The 23,030-nt window shown below is 37.7% G+C and overlaps 1 protein-coding gene across 1 annotated transcript in view; it reads right to left on the bottom strand.

The window, feature by feature from the left end:
* RNF217 (ring finger protein 217) overlaps positions 1-23,030 on the bottom strand; it is a gene marked incomplete at its 5' end in the record, with an annotated part of 120,644 nt that overhangs the window by 7,070 nt on the left and 90,544 nt on the right. Inside the window, 2 exons of the mRNA XM_021716084.1 lie at positions 400-601; positions 19,169-19,333. Coding sequence (XP_021571759.1) covers positions 400-601; positions 19,169-19,333 — 367 coding nt within the window. The remainder of the gene's footprint in view (positions 1-399; positions 602-19,168; positions 19,334-23,030) is intronic.

Here is a 23,030-nt window from a genome sequence, read left to right as displayed (position 1 = left end):
CCCTGCACTCTAACCTGGGCCTGGGTGACAGAGTGAGATGCTGATTTAAAAAGGAAAAAAAAAAAAAAAAAAAAAAAGACAAAGTCTCCTTAATCAAGTGGCTTATATATAATAGGGTTTCAGAAATGTAAAAGGCAAATGACTTCAGATTTCTGCTGTATAATTAAGAATCTGCTTTTTGAACAAAATCTGCTTCTTCATATAAGTAGTGTCCTGCTAACAAAATTTAGAATTTTAATTTTGATTTCAAGGGGTGAGAGATTTTCCTCCTCATTTTGGAGGTAAAGGTTCTACTAGTATACCTGGCACATAGCAGATGCTTGAGAAATGGGTCACATTTCTCAGTTTTATTGCTCTGAATTCCCAGGGAAGATTCCCAGAAGCATGTCAGATACTCACCACAGACGGACCCTCGCACTAATCTCCTTAAATGAGGTCTCTCTGGGAGGTAGCGATATTTGCATCCAAATATACTGAGGTTTGATGTGTGGTCTCCAAAGAAACGAAGTTGGCGGTATCTCTCCCCACATCGATAACAAAAATTAGTGTTACACTGTGAGCAGGTCATGTGGTCACATCCTTCAGTTCTCTGGATGTGGATCTGTGATAGCATGAGAGGGAAAGAGGTGGAAAAGTTACTGGCGTTCTTAGAAAGTAAAATCTGGCACATTCTATGGCATATTTACATGTTTCACAAAAAATAAAAGTCTCTCACAGCATTCTTGAGGCTTTTCATTTGCTTATACTACATCTCCAAGACTACATTTTTACCAAATACTTTCACATGTGCAAAGCTCAGTAGTATTTCAGGCACTCAAGCTTTTGGCTTATTTTGACCAATATATAAACAAACGCAACTCAAGAGAAGACACATTTGTCTCTCTAGACATGTACCTAATAGTTAATCTGTAACGCTGTGAAAATATATTCTGTTTATGCTGTGATCAGTAGGAATGAGGTGGCTTGGGGGATTAAGAAGAGATGGAGAGTATTCCTTAAAAGAAGGGATTATGTAAAACTTTTTTGTGAATAAACATAAAAAAGAAAAACAGAAATCTGTCCTTGCTGAAGGAAATCATGGCAGATTTAAATGCATCTGCAATACTATTTCAGGTTCCAACTCTTGACATTATTTGTAAACATGTTGTTTACAGAACTGTCTGTACAATGCCAGCTGTGCAACCAAGCATCTTCCTCTATTGTTGTTTTCAGTTTACATGTAGACACAGGGTTTGTGTAACATGGATTTTATTCCTGGCTAGTCTCACTTTCCAAAGTCAAGTATTACTCTGAGGAATAACTGGACATGACTCAAAATCCTCATGGGCCTTGTATATAAATTAGAGCCATCTTTCACTCAAATACGTGCACATGTTTTCTGACAGGTGAAGAGTTATAAAAGAGAACTTAACATTGACTCAACATTATTTCATCTAAAGGAAAATACTTTGGCTCTACTGCCCAGACCTCTTGTCATTAAAACAGGATCACCTGAGCAGTCTTTCCTTTTTACCATGGAGTAGGCACTTACGACGCTCAAGTCACAGCTTCACTCATTCATATGTGTGTGGAGGGATGGATGTGAGTTCTCTGCTTAAAAGTTTCTTAAAAGATGTTTGTAGTATCATTCTGATTAGTATACGCTTCTATCCATGCTATTGCATTGGGACTAGTGTGTCAGTAGATGTTTTAATGAGACTGGGAACTTCACAGTTAACATGTGAGGCAAATCCTCCAGTCATTGTTTGACTCTTAGCAGTTAAGCCTTGGCTACCGTCCACAACTTTACACATTTCATTTGAAATTATGTTCTCCTTCCCCTATTACATTGTGTAGTTCTCTCAGCTTCTGCAGTAGTGTGGCTACACATAAAGTAGATGGCAGCATATTACAGACAAGTAGTTTATACATGGGTAAAGGAATGAACCAAGAAAGAAAAGTTTTCCAAGTGGCTGGCAAGACTTTAGTTATTCAGAACCATTAGGAGAATGCAGGTTAAAAACGCATTCCCTCAGAGGAGCTAACTGACCTTGGCAGTCAGCCTCAGTCCCACTTAAGGAGGCTGAAAGAACCTGGGAGTTGACTTCAAGAAGCTCCATGTTTGTCTTCCAGTTCTGCTAGCTTGTTTAGACTAAGTTATTTCACCTTTTTCAAGCCTCAAGTTAGAGAATATTCTTTACCATGTAGTGGATAACGTGATAATATATGCACAGCAACCAACCCAGTGTACTGAGTTAGATTGATACAAAGTTAGTTCCCATCTATCCATCCCCCTTAAGTCACCTAAAAATGTGAGAAATCAGATACCTGGGTGATGCAATGGCAAACCCCTTGATTGCCAGGTGTCCCCCTTTCTGACTTCCTCATATGGGTAATTCTTAGGCAGACGCTGGACTAAAGAGCACCTTCCTAGATGGGTGAGGGCTAGCTTGTGGCAAGGGTGTGTGAGCATCTGGGTAAAGGGTTATCAAGAAAGCATGAGTTGGGCAATAAAAACTGAATGCACGTCACCTTATTCTTTTTACTCATACTGATTTTTTTTCTTTCACATGGTACTCCAGTAACACTGAATCTAGGTTTTGTGGGACCTGTAGGTTATCTAATTTGAGGAGCCTTCTTTAACAAGAAGAATGCATTGGCTGGGAGTGTGATACCTCCTGCTTTGTTTTTTTTTGCTGAGGATTGTTTTGGCTATTCTTGGTTGGTTATGTTCCCATATGAATTCCTGTATTGTTGTTTCTAGGTCTGAAAAGAATGTTGCTGGTAATCTGATGGGTGTTGCATTACGTCTGTAGATTGCCTTAGGTAGAATGGACATCTTAACAACGTTGACTCTTCCAATCCATGAGCATGGAATATTTTTACACTTGTTTGAGTCATCTTTGATTTATTTGAGCAGCGTTTTGCAGTTTTCATTGTGAAGGTCTTTCACATCTCTGGTTAGGAAGATGCCAAGGTATTTCATTTTTTTTGTGGCTACTCTGAATGAAATTGTGCTTTTTATTTGGGTTTCTGTTTATTATTGGTGTATAGAAATGTGATCATTTTTTGCTTATTTATTTTATACCCTGTTTCAATAGCAAGAACATGGAACCAACCATGCTGCCCGTGAAAAGAGGACTGGATAAAAAAATGTGGTACATATACACAATAGAATATTACGCAGCCATAAAGAAGAACAAAACTATGTACTTCACAGCAACCTGGATGGAATTAGTCTATAATACTGAGTGATCTCTCACAGAAACAAAGAGCTGAGTATCACATGTTCTCATTCATAAGTGGACCTTGAACAACTATGGTAATACTATAAGAAAAGGATTGACAGTAGCGGGAAAATGCGGGGGTGGGGTAGGGAGGTGGGACTGACAGTAGTGGAAATCTGCCTGGGGAAGGGGGCACACCTCATCAACAAGGGTACCTGCAAAATGAATATTTGTATACCTAACCCTGAATTACATCCCATAATTTTAAAATAAAAAAATTTAAAAGTTAAAAGAAAAAAGAAAAAAAAGAAGAATGTAAATCACAAATACAAATTAGATGCAAGGCTTAAGAGGGGGCCTATGTAGGCGAGGGTCTCTGAGCTTAAGCTCTTTAACTTTTTGGTAAAACAGTCCCTAGTCCAGCACGAATCCTCTGTTGCTCATGTTTGTCGGTTATTACTGTGGTCATATCCAGCACAGTAAACAGCATTAGGAGTATCATAGGCCAAAGGCCCTACTGGACCCTGGAGTGATTTCTGATCCTTCTTTAAATGATATGAGTAGGAGAAAACATGTTCTGAACACCCAAAACACTGTATATTCAACTTTTTGACTATATACAAGTTTGATCTTAAAATGGAGTTAATACAACCTAACAAACTAGCTATGTCGTAGGTGACCTACAAAGTAAGGAGGGTTAACATTTAGATCCTTTTAGTGCCAAGCATTATACACAGTTGAGCACTTTTAAGCCTCATAACTGCACCATGAGATTGGCATTCTTATTCATAACCTGCTCAGAAAAGTAATCTGCTTGAGTGACAATACTAGTGAGTAGAGAAAAGATTTTGAATTCATGTTCATTTCTTTATTAAGAGAAACAGTCTATTATTATTAACTTAAAGGTAAAAATCAGAAGGTTAATCATTCTTTGCTAACCAAACACGCATGATCTCCCACCACAAGACGTATCTGAGTCTTCTTGTTTTTGCTATTCTTTGGGCCAAATCAAACTGTTTTCTCAAAACAGGACCACGACTTTTTCTGATAGGAAACTTGCTCTAATAAGCTAAACTTGTGACTGTCAGCTCGTGTGCCATTGAAATTTCATATAAAAAACTCAGTCATTTTATATGTTGGTAATATTGCTTCACTGGGTTCTAAAATCCTCACGTGTCCTATTTATTATTTCACTTAAATAATTAAGACTTACTTTTAGTCTTTTTATTTCAACAGTCTTTATTAGTAACACAACTAAAATACCGTTGTTCAAATAGTATTTCTGCACAGAAAGTGATAAAACTGTAAGCTCTGAATGCTCTCTGGTCTATGGTAACCCTGTATGTTGCAGGGTTATGTGGTTCTATAGATTAATTTGAATATTTATACATAATCGTAGGAAAAATGGTTTCATAATTCACCAACTGCCAAGTACACAGTGCTTTCTGTAATCCTACTGTGACTATATCTTGATTACATATGAAAATTTTATTATTCGATACTAACAAAAATGAACCAGCAAAATGCAAGCCAACATGCAACAGGAGACACTACTTTTACATTTGCTAAGCAAGTTGTAATCTAAACTCAGAATACCAGGGCATAATCTATTTCATATGCTAATGAATTCTGAGTATAACAGTGTCATCTTTGTTTTTAAAACGTAAAGCCTTAAAACACAGGTTTAGAGTATATTTACATACAGTTCATTTTGTCTTCAATGAAGTCGTTTTTACTATAAAGCTTCAAAAATATCCATTACTTTAGCTCTGCTAAAAAAAAAAAAACCACAAAACTAGTCACCCAAAGGACTATAATTGAGCATCAGAATTCTGTTTTTACAGAAGAGACAGGGACAGACTAGGTATCCTAATACATGAGATGAAACTGAGCACTCATAAGCTACAAATGTCATTTGCTTTGTTGTTACTCATATTTTCTTCTCTCCATCTATAACACATAAGGATGAGTGCCATTTAAGAAACTGAATATTTATGTATCAAATTTGCTAATATCTTGTTATTAAAAGTTGGGAGATAAAGTGTTCAGAATAAGTTAGATGCTCCCAAAAGTTTGATATTAAGTTCATATCGTAGTATACAGAAATGACACAAAGAACCACTTCTATGCCTGATATACTTTACAGGACAGATGAAGATCTATAGGAGTTTAATCATTAACTCTATATATGAACACACATGCACACTGACAGATGATCCAACTTGAAAATATTGTTAAGTTGAAAATATCACAAAAACGGGCCTTTTGCAGACATGGTGGGATGAAAAACACAAAATATAACATTCACGTAACACTGGAAACACAGTGCCCTGTGAGCAGGGGTTGTTTTCTCTTGTTATTGCGTGGCTGACAGGGTGCTGTGGCTTACTGCCCTGCCTGGTATAAGAGAGAGCAACTCACTGAATATTGCTAGGCTAGGAAAATACCAAAATTCAAAGTTCTACGTACAATTTCTATTGAATGTGCATTGTTGAAAAGTTAAAATATATATATTTCTCACTTCCTCCTCCGCTGACGGCAATCCCATGTTCCTGAAACATTCAGCTACCTTTAATTCACTTATTAACTCAGCAAGTAATTATTTGCTCACTGATAAAATCTGACATAGTTCCTGCCCCAAAGTAGCTTATTGTCTAAGGTGCAGACAGACATTAATCGATTGTACAAAGCTGGGCTTGGTGGCTCAGCCTATAATCCCAGCGCTATGGGAGGCCGAGGCAAATGAACTGCTGGAGCCCACGAGTTCAAGACTAGCCCGGGCGACTTGGCGAGACCCCGTCTCTACATTAAATCAAAAATTAGCCAGGTGTGGTAGTGTGTGCCTGTAGTTCCAGTCACTTGGAAGGCTGAGGCGGAGGGATCACCAGAGAACAGCAGATCGTCACTGGGGTGGCTGTGAGCGTGCCACTGCCCTCCAGCCTGGGTGATGGAGTGAGACTCCAACTAAAAAAAAAAAAAAAAAAAAAATGGAACAGTAACTGTAAATTCATAAGCTATGCCAAATACTATGAAGGAAAAGTAGAAAATATGAAGACAGCTAAGAGAGGCACCTGGATCTGGTGTAAGGGTCAGACGAGGTTTCTCGAAGAAAGTGACGTTTGATCTGAGAAATGAAGGACAAGCAGTAGTTCTCCAGGGACAGGGACTGAGAGATGGGGAGAGGAACACAGTATATTCACGGCACTGCATACTCATTCTCACTCTACAATTTAACTCTTTAGCGGTGTGTATCCCTCCACTCAAGCCCTCCATTCTCCAAGTTTGTAAGATCTGCAAGGGCCCAAATCATGTACGTCTTTTTCACGATCTCATTAAAGGGCCTTGCACAGTCTTGAAATATAGGACATTCTCAATCAGTGCTTTAGAAAACATCGATGGCTCCTCACTGTCAAATGCAATGAACATGCTTTTACTTTTTAATCTCATTCTACCCATGTCATTGAATCAGCCAACCACTATCTTATTCCTGACCTTGGATGTATTCTTGCTTCGTGACACCTTTTTCCCGGGTTCTCCTCTTTATTTCTCAGGCTGCTCTTTCTTCACCTAGCCCTTAACTCCATCCATGACTCTCCACTCTGCACATGCTCTTTAGGGACCTCTTCCGTGTTCAAATGGTTTCATTTCAACTTGACAGTACTGGATCTCATTTCTTTCACTCCACTGTGGACCTGGCTTCCAAGCTTCAGATGCACATAGTAACTGTTTGCCGGTCATATATACCTGTATGCCTTACAGTCATTTCAAAGTCAAAAACAAAAGCAAACTCTTCATGATTTCATGGCCCTCTATCGCACAACAGCAAAGTAAGTCTTGGTTTGTCTCCATTCTTTTATTTTCGTTTACGGTATCACCATCCAACTAGACATCTAAGCTGAATATCTGACAGCTATCCTTTTCTTACTTCCCACATTCAGATAGTTTTAGTTCCATGATATATTCTTCTCTTCTCCAGCACTCTGGCAACTAGTCTCGCTCATATTGGGATTACTTCCTTCTAGATGTCTACAACTATCTCCATAAAATCAACAGCAACCAACCTCAATGGCCTCTGGAAGGTAAAACCCAAGTTTCTTAATGTTGCATGCAAAGTCCAGGCTCTCGTTTGCTTCTCCAGCCCCACCTTTCACCACTTACTTCCATGAACCCCACACTAAGGGAACCAAAAACTGCTTGTGTCTCTAATACATATCACACACTTCCTGGCTCTGGGTCTTTGCACCGCTAACTGAAATACTCCCTTCTCCTGAATAGCCATCACCATGCCACCATCCATCCAACCATCTCAACTACCTAGCTCTCCTAGGTTCTTCAAGATGAACGAGAAGTCCTTTCACCACGATCTCTCTTAAAACACTCCCTGCAAAGACCTAGTGAAACCCACAGTGCTTTGTTACTGTCGGTCTAATGACTATGTCTCCCCTTCTGCAAGTTCCATGAGAAAAAGAACCATTTCTTACAAAGCACTTAGGAGATTCTCATTTAAAGTCTACATAAGGAGGAACGAAACATAACATTCATGGATTCAACAATTGTCTGTGTAGTACTACCCGATGCCTGATAACAACTCTCAATACTAGAGGTAACTTGGGGGATAAAACAAGACAAAACCCTGCTCTCATGGCTGTAAAATACATCCATCCTTTTAAGTAGTGGTAAGTAATATGATGCGATGGAGGGAAAAAACAGAGTATATGGTGGGCTCGGAGGGATAGTACCTACGGAGGTAGGGGAGGGTAGTTTGGAGTTATAGGAAAGGTGGCCAAGGAAAGTCTTACTGAGAAGCTGAATTTTACTCAAAGGCACACAGGAGGTGAGAAAGCTGGCCAAGCAGATTTCTGCGACAAGGGCATCCCTGACAGAGGGAAAAGCAAGTGTGGCGACCCTGTTCAGAAGGCAGCACGCGTGATGCTCCCAAAGTGCTGAAAGGAGTGCAATGGGGCTGTCGCACGAGGAAGATCTGAGGAGTCATGGGGAAAAAGAATGTCCAGAGGGTGAGGGATCAAGCGGTTGTCACGGAAGTAGCCTTTGCTGTGAGATGGGAACCACAGAGTTCTGAGCAGAGGAGTGACACAATCTGCCCTGTGTTTCACAGCCTCGTTCTGGCTTCTGGGTTAAGAACACTGTGAAGAGTGAGAAACCAGTGTGGAGGCTAGTGCAAACATCCTGGAGAAAGACAACTTGCCCCAGATTAGGGACAGTGAAAGTGCTGAGACATGGCCATTCTAAATATATTCTGATGGCACAACCTACAAAACTTAATGACTGACTGGATGTGGGGAACAAAAGAAAGAGAGTCTGGGATGACCCCAAGTTCTTGGCCCCAGCAGCAGAAGACTGAAGTTGGAAGTATTATGCGAAGAACCATTTGGGGGATAACAGACTATACTGCACTGGAAGTCTACTAGAGCCAAGCAAAGATGCCAGATAGGCATTTTGATATATCACTTTCCTCAGAGTTCCTTGAACTTTTATGATCTGCCTACTGATTAAGCCACCAGCAAAAATTTGTGCCCTATTTTTAATTCTAAGTTCAGTTTGTTGTAGGAAGAGAAAGCGATTCTTAAAACTTGAAGGAAAAAGAAAAGTAAGAAATTACCTAAGAAAGCTTTAGATCCTTTAACGAAACTGGCTCCATCAGTATCTCCATGGAAAATAGACAACTTTTTACACAAATGTTTCCCTGTCTATATAGCTCACAGGACTTTATCCAGAAGACAACATCATCTATAATAGAGGCTCCCAACGGGGGCTCTTGCACCCCAGGAGACGTATCACAAATTTTTGTTTTTGCTACTGGGGGATGGTTGGTTGTCACAAAGGTAGAGGAGCATGATGGCATTGATGGATGTCCTGCATTGCTTGAAATATCCTGCACAGTAAAGAACTGGGTTCTTCCCATATAATTTTCAGATGCATTAGACATTCATACAGGTAAAAATCTGTTTATAAATATCTTAACTCATCATAACCGCTGACATGAATTTATATCAGTCCAAATTCTGTTCCTGGTTGTTGCTAATGTGAATTTACCTCATCATGGAAGACTGTCTTTCGGGTTTATAACATGAACAAAAACATAAAGTATAGAACGCTAGTCTGAGTGGTGTCTGAGGCAAATACTGGCTATGTCTGCAACTTTCAGCTGTGTTGTGAAAAAGGTGACAATTTGTGCTTAATGACAGAAGTTTGTGGCAATCAGCTTCAGATTTTTTTATTTTCACCCACTCTTAGTATTAGGAAAGTGAAAAATCTGCCGGTTGTGAATGTGTTAACTTATAACCAACCTCCATTTTATATATAAACATAATGTTTGCATGTTTTTAATATGCAATGATTTTTTAGTTATATAACTGCTGTGCAAATTGAGGAAAGATTACATGTATTTAGAACCTAAATTCATTTTACATATAAGCCCAAAATATGTTTGCATGATTGTAATGTTAATTGAATTTTCTAGTTCTATAATCTCTCTATATACACATATACATATATATATATACACATTTATACATCTACGAATATACATATAAACATTAATTCATATATAAATATATACTTATTTTGTCCTCACTTTAAAATGTCAAATATGAAGGATAGGTATTGATCATAATCAAGGTTCAGTTCAAGGTCTCTTAAATCCAAGTTTATGCAGAAATCTGACTTCTTTTAATGTCACAGTACCTGAATGTTAACATGTTAAAATACTTATTATTTCATTATAATTCTTTCACTTATTTCCATTTCATATAACTAAAACACACGACTAAGGTCTAGAATTTGGCATACCAAAAATCAGTGGTAGTGAGAACCAGTGCTCCAAAGTTAGTGATTTCATGCAATCTGGGGGTTTAAAAATGGTTTTTCAGTGGTCAAGGGGAGCAGATTTATCCCAAATGGCACCATCTGAAAGCAGTCATCAGTTTCTGCATGTGCTTTTGCAGTGGTATATGAGTGCTAAAGAACTGCAGGATATCAACAACATTCTCTTCCGATAACTATAGGCCACAGAGCTACAGCTAAGACATAGGAGACCACAGGCATGGCTTTGTGTTCATCGTATGTGAACAGGGGCAAATTAATTATTTTCTTTGAATCACTAGATTCTTGCCCAAACTATTCTATTACAGGATTTAAGAGGATAAAATATCTCAAGGGAAATATCATGACAAGAAAATCCCTCTAATTCCAAACTCACAATAAATTGTAGAGGAACATAATTCATATTCTCCTGCCTGCCATTTTGGTAATTATTTCTACCCTCTGAAACTGGTTCCACATCTTGAAATGGTGGTACTCTTTCTTCACAACTTTTTTTTTGAAAATTAAATGTGACAATAAATGTAACTTACATACTACCGAGGCTGTTATTTTAAGATTACTGTGTAACACTTAAAAAGTTTTACCAAAACACTTTTTAATGAGGATCTGGATAGCACACTGGAAATCAACATCTTACTATCACGCTAAGAATCTGATGAGAAAATGTATGCATAATACCTACAAAGGAGATTGACATGTAATAAATGCCAGTATATTTTAGACAGGATTACTGTCATCATTACGGTGTTAACACCACACACACACACACACACACACACACACACACACACACACACACACACACACACACAAAGAGCACTGGACAAAGGCACTTTGGGTGAGACGGCATATCAGAATTCAGCAATGCCTATTCACACTTTGGTATTTCTTTTAAAAGCAGAAAACTGACTGTCCTGTTACCTGGATTAAGGAATGTGTTGACCCTGCAATAAGATAAATGACTTAATTCCCCATTAATTCATAGATCGCATTACTTACATATTAGCCTATGAACATGCATAACTTCCTAATTAAGTAACTCTACTTACTGTCTTGTAAAATGTGCTAAATAGAGATGTGAGATTATTTATATAAGAGAAAAATCAGCCGGGCCTGGTGGCTCAGTCTGTAATCCCGAGCTTTGGGAGGCTGAGGTAAGTGGATTGCCTGAGCCTGTGGGTTTGAGACCTGCCTGGGCAAATTGGCGAGACCTCATCTCTACAATAAATCAAAAAATCAGCCGGGTGTGGTAGCGTGCGCCTGTAGTTCCAGTTACTTGGAAGGCTGAGGTGGAAGGATCGCCGGAGCCCAGCAGGTCGAGGCTGCGGTGGCCGGGAGCGGCCACTGCACTCCAGTCTGGGCGACAGTGAGACTCCGACTCAAAAAAAAGAGAAAAATCAAGGCCAGGCTCGGTGGCTCAGCCTGTCATCCCAGCACTTTGGGAGGCCGAGGTGAGTGGCCTGAGCCCTTGGGTTCGAGACCAGCCTGGGCAATTTGGTGAGCCCTTGTCTCTACAATATATCAAAAAAGTAGCTGGATGTGGTAGGGCGTGCCTGAAGTTCCAGCTACTTGGAAGGCGGAGGCAGAAGGATCACAGGAGCCCAGAAGGACGATGCTGGGGTGGCTGTAAGTGAGCCACTGAACTCCAGCCTGGATGATGGAGTGAGACTCCAACTCAAAAAAAAAAAAAAAAAAAAAAGGTAAAAAGAGAAAAACCAAGGTGGTCAGCTACATGTAATCTAGTCGGTTAACTCTGCCTTTCTATCACCTTATGAAAATGGATTTCATGCAATCTGGGGAGTTAAAAATGGTTTCTCAGTGGTCAAGGGGAACAGATTTATCCTGAATGGTACTGTCACCTTATGTAAATGTTTTTATAAATATTTCTTATATCTGGCATTAAGGAAGAAGGCAATTCAAGGGAGGAATGGCTGAGAAATTTCCTTTTAATTTCTCAAATTAAAGAAAAGCTAAACATTTTGAAAAAAAAAATTTTGAGTTGGGTTCTTACTCTGTTGCCCCGGCTGAAATGCAGTGGCATGATTATGGCTTATCACAGCCTCAAACTTCTGGGCTCAAGCATTTCTCCTTATTCTAGTGCCCAAGTATCTGGGACTACAGGCATGTGCCACCACACCTGGCTAGGTTTTTAATGTAGAAACAAGGTCTTGCTGTGTTGTCCACACTGGTCTCAAACTCATAGGTTCAAGTGATCCTCCCATCTCAGCCTCCCAAAGTGCTGGGATTAAAGGGGTGAGCTGCCACACCTGGCTGATTTTGCTTCAGGAAACCCAGGATCCTGAGCAGCAGTTCACCCTTACTAGAGAAAGGAAAAAAACTGTAATAGCCAAACCCTTAAAAGTTGTATATCTAGGCAAACAGAGCTGCTATAAGCTAAGAAGCTCCCAAAGGCTATGATGTTATAGTCCTGTTCCATTTTTAGATTTTATTTATTTTTAATCATGAACTATTTCAAACACATAAAAAATATAGAAAATAATGTAACAGCCACCCATGGACTTACCATCCAAATTGAATAATGTTAACAGGCTGGGCTCAGTGGCTTAGCCTGTCATCCCACCACTTTGGGAGGCCGAGGCGAGTGAATGGCCTGAGCCTGGGGGTCCGAGACCAGCCCTGGCAACTTGGTGAGACCTCATCTCCACAATAAATAAAACTATGAGCTGGGTGTGGTGATGTGCGCCTGTAGTTCTGGCTGAGGTTTGGCATGTGCCTGCAGTTTGGAAGGCTGAGGTGGAAGGATCGCCGGAGCCCGGTGGGTGGAGCCTGGGGTGGCCATGAGCGGGCCACTTATTAATTTTTTTTTTTTTTTTGAGTCTGAGTTTCACTTCCTTGTCCAGGCCGGAGTGCAGCGGCCCGCTCATGGTCACCCCAGCCTCGACCCACCGGGCTCTGGCAATCCTTCCCGCCTCAGCCAGAATAACAGGTGCGCACCACCACGCCTGGCTAATTTTTGATTTATTGTAGAGATGAGGTCTTGCCAAGTTGCCAGTGCGGGTCTCGAACCGGCAGGCTCAGGTCATCCACTCGCTTTGGCCTCCCAAAGTGATGGGATGACAGGTGTGAGCTACTGCGCTTGGACCTTGGCCCAGAAATATTTTTGAAGTGATAACGCTTCCTTTATATAGTGCTTTCTTTATATAATTATTATTATTTCTTAATTTTAACTTCCTGTTTACTTTACACTCGCTCGCCTCAAATTGTTGGGTGAAAGGGTCTGAACTTGTGTCCATCTGTCTTTAGAAGTACATATGTTAAAAATATACACTGAGCAGTTAGAAATCTGGCCTTCGAAAAAAATGAAGTTTTAGCAATTAAAAACTTAACAAAGGAAAAACGTGATAGGGCTAAAAAATGAAGCCTGCTTAGTTGAAAGACAAGTTATACAAACTGGTTAATATTAAACCTTTTGAGAAACAAATAGAAGATTGGCTCATTGCAAAGTTCTCACCCACATTCCAAAGGCGTCCCTACTATTTCTGTCTTTAATGATGTTCATTATAATATGAGGCAAGAATGCGTTTATGGATAAAATAAATACTTAAAATTTCCTTTACAAGTATGCGCTGAAAAATAAAATTATATGTGGTAGCCACTTTCTTAACAAAAAAGATAATGACAAAATATCACTGTTTCTTGTCTTTGTTACTGGTGTATTACTTTACTACTTAAAGAACTATAATACGTGCACTGTAGCTTAGAAGTCTTTTTTAAACTTTCAAAGGAAAACACAAGTTTTTAAAAAGCACCATCTATACTTAAAAATGGTGAGGATGGTAAATCTTATGTTTTTTTCTTCCTCACCATAAAATAAGAGCGCTATTTGACTCCCAACATTGTTTTTGAAAAATGAACATAACCTTGCTAACAACTTAGTATAAGTACGTGTAAAACTGCCTGTAATTGTTTATTTGTCTTACAATGTATCATCTTGTGTTTATGATTTTTAATGTGTACCTCACTTTTCATTTTGTTTGACTTAGCAACTTTTTTTCTTAGCTCAGACTTTAGTATCTAAATCTGGGCTACAAAATACAGTCTCATATGAATTTTTTACATGAAGCTGAAAAAATATTCCAGTACCTCCAACAAAATTTAGAACATCTGCCTGCTTTATATTTAATTTAATCTTAAAATTATTACAAATTAGATTTAGTATTGTGGTAACTAAGTTCAAGAAAGACATTTTAAAATTAGCACATATTTTTCTGCAGGTTAGAATTTATACAAAGTAGAAAACTAATCGTTAAGATAAAAAAATGGTGTTTTATACATGACTAAATAATACTCTGCATTATGAGGCAATGAGATCCAAATAAAAATGGCTAAGTTGATGTTAACATGGTGCTATTAAATTTTCATTAAAAATGTTCTATAAATAGATAAGTCCCAGTAAATGTGTGTATATTTCTATCTTAGTATAAAAAGGTCACACTTATGAATAAGTATGTTGATCATAAATAAGGGAAAAAACTTCTAATGCTCATCCTTATTATTTGCTGAAATTCACTCATAAATAACTGAATTATGATTGTATGTAGTACTGACTGCTTAGAAATCAAAAATATGTATTATACATTTGATAGTATATATACATTAAATAGTATAGCATACCATAATAATATACCATGTATTATACTAATACATCTCATGTACTGAATTGGTCTTTTCATTTGAGAAAAAGGTAAAATCTCATTAAAGAAGAAGTAACCTTTATAAGAAAATAAGAGAAAAATTAATTTTATTTAGAATACTAGTTAAAATAATGAACTAATGCATTATCAAAACTTGCTTAGATAAGCAAATTTTACAACGGCCTAATCATTTAAAACTCACCAATGTAAGCACAAACAGAACTTTTAAAAAAAATCAGCAGCAAGATTTGAGAGCTCAGAAAAGAGACGGACATGCATTATAATTAAACATATGTCCAGAGAGAAATTACAAATCAGTTGGTAAGAAGAAAATTATTTCATAAACAGAATTGAGTTAGAGGGTTTCAATTTGCAAAAAAAATTAGTTTAGGTACTCAATGCATAACACCAAAATAAATTATGGGTGTTATTCTATAATTAAAATAAAATAGAATAAATTTAATAACAATGTATAATAATACACAATATAAAAATAATACATAAGAATTAAAATATTTAAAAATCAAATAGCTAAAAGAAAGGAAGGAAATAAATTTTTTATTTAATTTAATTAATTAATTTATTTAAAAGATGTGGGGTACAATTCAGTGTTAGGTATACACATGTTCATTATGCAGGTACCCTTGTTGATACGGTGTAGCCCCTCGAAAATAAACTTTTAAAATCAAACTTCTGGATGACGCATAACACTTTTAGCTTTGAAAGAAAACAATTATAAAAGATTTTAAAATAATACATAAAGTTATGCAAATATATAAAACATGTTTGGGTGATGTATGAGTACATATGTATGTGTTTCTGTATGTGTCCAAAAAAGGAAAAGAATGATATATTTGGTCAAATAGAAATTAAAAAATTTAAAAAATATATATATGCAAGCCAATTAAGTAAAAAACAAAACCCCAAAACAACACAAACAAACAAGTCTGCCACTCAAATAAACAGAGAGAAACAAAAGACAGGGAAAACATGTTTAGAAAATATGCTAGAAGAGGAGTTAATATTTCCAAATAAAGAGTTTATATAATTTGATAACAACATTATGCCCCAGTGTGACCTACACAAATAACTAAAGGATATTGAACAAAAAAATTTAAAAGAGGTACAACAAACTCAAAAATACATGAATTTATATTCAATTTACAAGCAAACAAGGAAATGCAAAATATAAGAATAAAATATTTTATTTTATTTTTGAGTTGGAGTCTCCCTCTGTCGCCCAGACTGGAGTGCAGTGGCCGCTCCCGGCCACCCCAGCCTCGACCTGCTGGGCTCCAGCGATCCTTCCATCTCAGCCTTCCAAGTAGCCGGAATTACAGGCATGCGCTACCACGCCCGGCTGATTTTTTTGATTTATTGTAGAGATGAGGTCTCGTCTGCCCAGGCGGGTCCCGAACCTGTGGGCTCAGGCAATCCACTCACCTCAGCCTCCCAAAGGCGTGGGAGTACAGGCTGAGCCACCGAGCCTAGCTAAGAACAAAATATTTTAAAATTATTAAATTAAAGAATGCTCATACTGAAACTGGTTCTCAAATTCTTTTTGGTGGAATTATAAATTGCTTCAATCCTTCTAGGAAAGCAAATTGGTAGGATGTCTTAAATTCTAAAAACTTTGATACCCTTTAATCCAGTCATTCTACCTTTAGAAATATATGCTTTCAAAGGTTAAACATATGGGAAAAAAGATATATTCAACATGAATATCATCAACACATTATTTATAATAAACAGATATTAAAAAAAATTCCAGACCCAAACTAAGCAAGCCTTGTGTATTGAAGCAAGCCTTGTGTATTGAAGCAAATGATACGTAGTTAATGAAAAAAAGTTTTGAAAAATATTTAGTCACATGAGACACGTTTGTGATGTTAAGTGAAAAAACTAATGATATCGAATTATTTACATACTATAACTAAAACTTTAAAAAAGTCACTTAAGTACGGGAAAGACCAAGGAGACACACTAACATATTAACAGTGTGGCAGGATTCTGGGTGAATATTTTCCCACTCCTTCCCAAATTTTTATCTCATGTTATATGATCTTTCTACAACAAAATCATTTAAAGATTAAAATAACTGTTTAAATTATGAACTAATTTAAAACACATACCTATAGCTGGGTACAACTATAATTATACTTCGGTAACAATTTTAAACACATATGATGATCATGCTTCCAGTATCTGTATGAAAATATATAATCATTTTTTTCACCTGGCATTACGTATAAAATTTTTCTTTTTCACAAACTCTTCCACTGTGCTTTTTTATATTTATACATTTTAAAGGAAGTTTTTATTTAAAAAATAGCCTTGGCATATAAAACAAACATTAATTCACTGAGTAATATTTCCTCATGAGTTTCTATTATAAGATTAGAAACATTTCATGGGGGAAAGTATAGTTTTAAGGTCACACAAAAAAGGTCACACTTAAGAAAATGCAAAGCTTTAAAGTCATACTTAAAAAGAAAAATGAAACAATTTATACTCAAAACAAGTCATAAAATATGACTTAAACAGACATAAACTTCACAAAGTTTGAGTCTCACCAGAAAGCAAGCTCTCTGCTACAGTGTAATCATGGAAACTCCTTTCCTTGAAGCTATTTAACAGGTAATCCCTTTTAAAGCCCTGATCTTTTAGCCATTACTTCAAAGAAGAACCAGCTTGTATGCTTTCTCTTAACTGTTTATCTATATTTGTTAAAACTAAGTTGTTAACACATTCAGGAAATTCCTTACGTGACTGCTTGGTTGCCTGCTTTTTCTTTCTATATATCAGAGACCATTTAATGTTAGATGGCAGGATTACAGCAATAAATGCATGCTTTCATGTATTACATCAGTTCATGCCAAATTTTCTCAATGTATAATGCTGCAGCCGTTGTTCATTCAAAGTACAGTCTTAAATCAGGCTGGTAATTGTTTTTGCTTAAATAAAGTGTTAAGTAGAATGATTTACCAGCACTGCTAAATTCCTACTGGCCTGTATCTGGTTTGACACTGAGCAGTAGCTTTGAATAAACTGAAAAAGCAAGATAAAGGGTTTTGGAAAGGCTTCATTTTCTCATTGTTCTCCAATGAGATGAAAAACCAAAGTGTACTGAACAATTGAAGGAGTGATCTGAAATAGTCTTAAAATAAAACGGGTGATTGTGGATGAATCTGCCTTCTACAGGGGAAACAAAGAAAACTTTAGCCTAAACATCTTCAGATATCCTTTTTAAGAAAGCCAGGTACTAAACTATTTCAAAAATTTCTTCCAATTGCTAAGATGCAACATGCTAAGAACACAGTATGTTATGCTATGCAACACTTTTTCCTAACACTATGTATATACTAGTATGTGAATTTGGCAAAGTGAATCTGTACATTATTAGTATGCTCATTAATAGATTTCACAATATGCTTTTGATATTTCACAGTGGAGTCACAATTAATAAATTTTAAAAATTTTCTGACAACTCAAATTTCCTTTATCTGGTGCTAAGTCTCCAGGAAGAAATAGCAGAATTGTTCTTAAAAGAACATTAGTTTTAATTTCAAGATGATTTCTAAAAGCAAATTTGGTAAAAGGTAGAAACCATGTAGAGTGTACACGCATGTATACATACACAAATCATTTTCTAAAGTAAGATTTAAAAAAAAAAAAAAATCTCCAAACTTCAAGAGATTCCTATGGTGCAAGCATCAAATCCAGTTTTTTTGGCTGTATTTACTCTGACCTGTTTATGGGAGACTCTTCCCCGTTTGCTTGGCTGACTTTTAACATCCAGGTCTCAGTTCAAATGCCTGCTAAGGCTTGATTACTCACATGATTATCAAAAGAAAGATGAAAAATGAGATTCATAAAATATCCCTAAATCCTGATTTTAGCTATTACTTCTACCTCACTAGATTTACAAAAAGCAAAACAGTCAGTTTAATTTAATGCAATCCTCAAGTGATCAGCAATGGCAGACAGGAAATAAAAGCGAAGACTGCAAGGATTCCGAGCCTACGTAATTGACAAGTGACTACAATACGTGTGGCGAGCTAGAAATAAAACTTTGATGCTATTTTATACTGGCGTTTCCCTGTACATACATCTTCATTTTTAAATTTTATTTATCTGAGAAAGCAGGATTCGTTGAGAGGACAGAAAAGCGGGAGAGGACCTGAAGGGGTTGCCCCACAGCTTCATTTTTTAAACAGAATACAAGGATTTCAATGTCTTAAACCATTATTTATATGTGGACTCCTTAAATTTTGAAATGTGATGTAAATAAGAACATACACTGTTTACGTACAAAATGTCTAGTTAAGTTATATATTACTGAAACAGCCTTTTCTTCTCCATGCCGACATTAAATTATAAATATAATTCACTCCGTATTGCAACTGTTGTTTATTCGTATTCAGGCATACACGCTTTTTCCTTTCCTGCTAAAGTGGATCTCACCTTGCACTTCGGACACTTCTGGGCATTCCTCTGCCCATGCTCAATTTCGCTGGCCCAGTGACGCAACAGTTTGTCTCCTTTCCTGTATTCCTTGCAGTTAACACCTTCGTGCCAAGGAGAGTGGCACTTAAAACACCAGATGAATTGGCAAGTGGGGCACTGGACCTGGGTGAGGAAAAAGGATAGTAAGCTCTACTGGCTGCACTCAAAGTGTCTACAGGATCAGAATGAGGCTGCGTGGGAAAATTAGCCACCAGGCCGTAGTTTAAAATGTCTCCCCCATATAAAGCCAAAACCACAGGAAGATATGAATACTCTGTTGTTAAAGGAGGAGAGAACTGCTTTAGCAAGGAGGACCCGGCTGCCTGCAGACTATGCCGGAATTAAACACCCGAGGCATTCTGGAAATCAATTCTGCTTTAGGAAAACCTTTCAGACTGAAGCACAGGTAAAACCTGAAGGCTCAAAGGCCCCGAATCCACATGCTCAGCTGCCCTTTAACTCACCTTTGCCTTGAAACGACTTCCCAGTCATTTCTATTGTCTTAACAATGGCTTGCTTCACTTAAAAAGAAAAAAAGCCCCACAGATGCTTTGTCAAATGAAAACTACACTAGCAAAAAAACTGCTAGGCTAGCATTTGCCATGAAACACCATCTAAAATAATAGATACTCCTAGTTTGCAACCAATCTAAGGGAAGCTAATTATAAAAATAATGCAAATGATCCTATTATTAGAAATAGATCCCGCCTGGGCAATTTGGCGAGACCTCATCTCCACAATAAATCGAAAAATTAGCTGGGCGTGGTAGCGTGCACCTGTAGTTCCAGCTACTTGGAAAGGCTGAGGCGGAAGGATCGCCAGAGCCCAGCAGGTCGAGGCTGTGGTGGCCGGGAGCGGCCACTGCACTCCAATCTGGGCGACAGAGTGAGACTCAAACTCAAAAAAAAAAAAAAAGGAATAGATCAATATGGTGGTCCTGTGTCCTGTCCCTAGGATACCATCAGAAAGAGGCCTTCGTATTTTCACCACGGGGAGGAATATATGATAATGTGTGCATGTTCAATAAAAGTTTGTGTTCTACGTGACAGGAAAGGTATTCTACCAGACTTCCTTTATTTTGAATAAAGGAAGAATATCCCATTCTCATATTGTCTTGGTCTGTAGAATATCCCATTCTCATATAGTCTTGGTCCTAGGTTTCTAAAAAAATATGGGTATAACCTGATTTGCACAGCCCCGTGTGATTAAAATGAGTTAATAAAATGTCTCCCTAAGAAAGATATTTATATCCAACTATGCTCTCTGTTGCTATACATCGTGTCACTGTAGCATGAGTGAACTTACTGGCTACATTTTTAAAGATTAGCTAGAATTCCTTTCAGTAAATTGGAACAGTATCACCACTTAATTTATGGAAAACCACTTTTTTTTTATGACCAAGATTCCACTATATAGATTAACTGAGTAGTAATTACAATCCAAGCTCTTCCATTAATAATCCAAAGTGCTGCAGTTCTCACTTATGTCAAGAATACATAATAGTCTTCCTGTGCAAATAGAAGTGACAAAGTACTTTTGTTTTTAATTTATATAAAAAAAGTGCTGTCAGAAGACTGAAAAACTTGCATATTTATTTATTTATTTAGTGAAATTCTGTTAAATGGTAGTATCTGCATTGAATACATTACATGTGCTGTTTAACATTTTTATCTTCAAACTAATGCTGCAAAGTGGCTATGAACGCCACAAGTTTTCAGATGTCTAAGAGACTCAGAGCGATTAACTAACTTGTCCAAGGTAACACGGCAAGGTAACACAGCACACTTTTCCCCACACTTCCTCACACTAAATGGAATTCCTTCTTTGACAATTGGAAACTTAAAATGTAAACTATTTAGTAAGTCAGAATTCTACATGATAACCACTATACGGTAAACTTGGAAAATTATTTTCAAGATTTTACTTACATACATTGGGATACTCCTTAGATTAAAAAAACAACAAAAACAAAAAAACCAGGATGTTACTGTCTAGTCATTCAAAGTGAATGTTTTTTGGCATTGTGAACATTAACATTAAAATAAATCATCTTTAGAAGAAAATGAGTTGAAGTAAGTGAGATTCAGAAAATAAAACATTGTAAAATGTCTACTGCCCTGTGTCACCGAACGATGAATGGATGTAAATATCATGCGAGGCCTTCCTCTGAATGTAATCAATCAGGAAAACCTCAGAAAGACACTGCTTTTCCTTACACATCTGTCACCATGTCAGAATGTTCTGGGTACTTAATTCAGTTCTCTTCTCTTAGGCATGATTCCTAAGTCCAAATCACTGGACTCTGGCATCATTAAAGAATTTTTTTTTAAAAAGCTCTCTTTGGTTTTTAATCAGTCTTGGATTATATTTATGAGAGGAATAGAATAATGAATGTAAAGGTCCTCTGAAACTGGGATTCACTCTATGGATGTCAGACATTTAATGGTCCGAAGATCTTTGTGACTGAGAGCCTGTCAATCTGCAGATCACTAATGGGGACAATGAGAAATGTGCGATTCTCTAGAATAAGGAATCTAACACGTGGTATCCATGCCAAACAGGGACTCTGGCTCATAACAAACAACCAAGCCCTACTGCAGATCCTACCGCCGGTCCTCATGAACAGCACAGACTTAGTGACAAACTGTGACTGGAGTTAGGTAGCAAGCTCTCAAGCGAACAGAATAGGGATAAGTTAAATTCATACCCAATCACTTACTCTCTCACTGAAAACATCAAAATAACCATCTATTTGCTTTGTATTAAAATCATAACTAAGAGCCAACCCTAACAACTTTAGTATTAAGAGACTACATATCTTAATTGCTTCAGTGCTGATATGTGGGTCTGACGACACCTTCTTCATTCTGACCTTAATCATGCTCAGAATTGGCTTTATCTACACGTATATTGATATCAACACTCCATCTTCCCCCACTCCTTTATCACAGCTATTCCTCCACATGGAACACCATCTTATACCACAGATCTACTACAGGGAGTGCCTGCCTTCTGAGGAATTATATTTACACAGAAGTCACCTTGCTCTATCCTTGTTACTCAACGTACAGTCAGAGGACCACTCACATCAGCTTCACTTGGAAGCTTGTTGGAGTCACAAATCCCCAGACCTACTGATTCAAAAGTGTGCACTTTTGCAAGCCTGAACAAAGATGTGATTCAATATGCACACCAAAGTTTGAGGAGCACTACCCCATACCATGTGATCGCATCTCTCTGGTCTCAATTTATGGGTCAGGAATGAGTTCCTAAGCCAGAAACGTGAATCCACTAGTTGGCAAGCTGCCTAAGAGGTGGCTGGGATGAGCTTTAGAGCAGGGACCCTTCATTGTTGAATAGAGATTTGCCAAAGTAAGATTTTTTTTCTCTTGTAGCGGGGATACAAGAGATACCTTCATGAGGCAAAGACAGAGAAGAGCTGAGCGACCACAGTGCAGATCACTGAAGAAGAGAACAGACGTGGACTTCTGGTGAGATGACATAAGGGCTCCCATGAGACCAGAGCTAGTGCCCAATTCTCCGTAAGGTCTGCCTCGGTGGTTGCTCACTGCCTCCCTGCCCTTCCTACTCCTCGTGCAGCCTTGTTGTAAACCTCACTAATTGAGATCGCCCAAGAAAGAGCACATTTCTGCTTCTGTTCATCGGAAACGGTCCAGTGAACACATTATGTGTATTGGAATATTACCCTTAATCAAGTGCTCTTTGCAAACAGAATTTCTGGCACATGGTAGGCACTCAGTACGTTATTTATGAAAAGAAATATTTTGCACACTGTCTAGGTACCATATATCAGTTAACA

Source organism: Carlito syrichta, unplaced genomic scaffold (genome assembly GCF_000164805.1).
Source record: "Carlito syrichta isolate Samal-C Ts95f unplaced genomic scaffold, Tarsius_syrichta-2.0.1 Scaffold308155, whole genome shotgun sequence".
NCBI lineage: Eukaryota > Metazoa > Chordata > Mammalia > Primates > Tarsiidae > Carlito > Carlito syrichta.
Note: the sequence above shows the minus strand (reverse complement) of the source record. Positions and strands in the feature narration are given on the sequence as shown.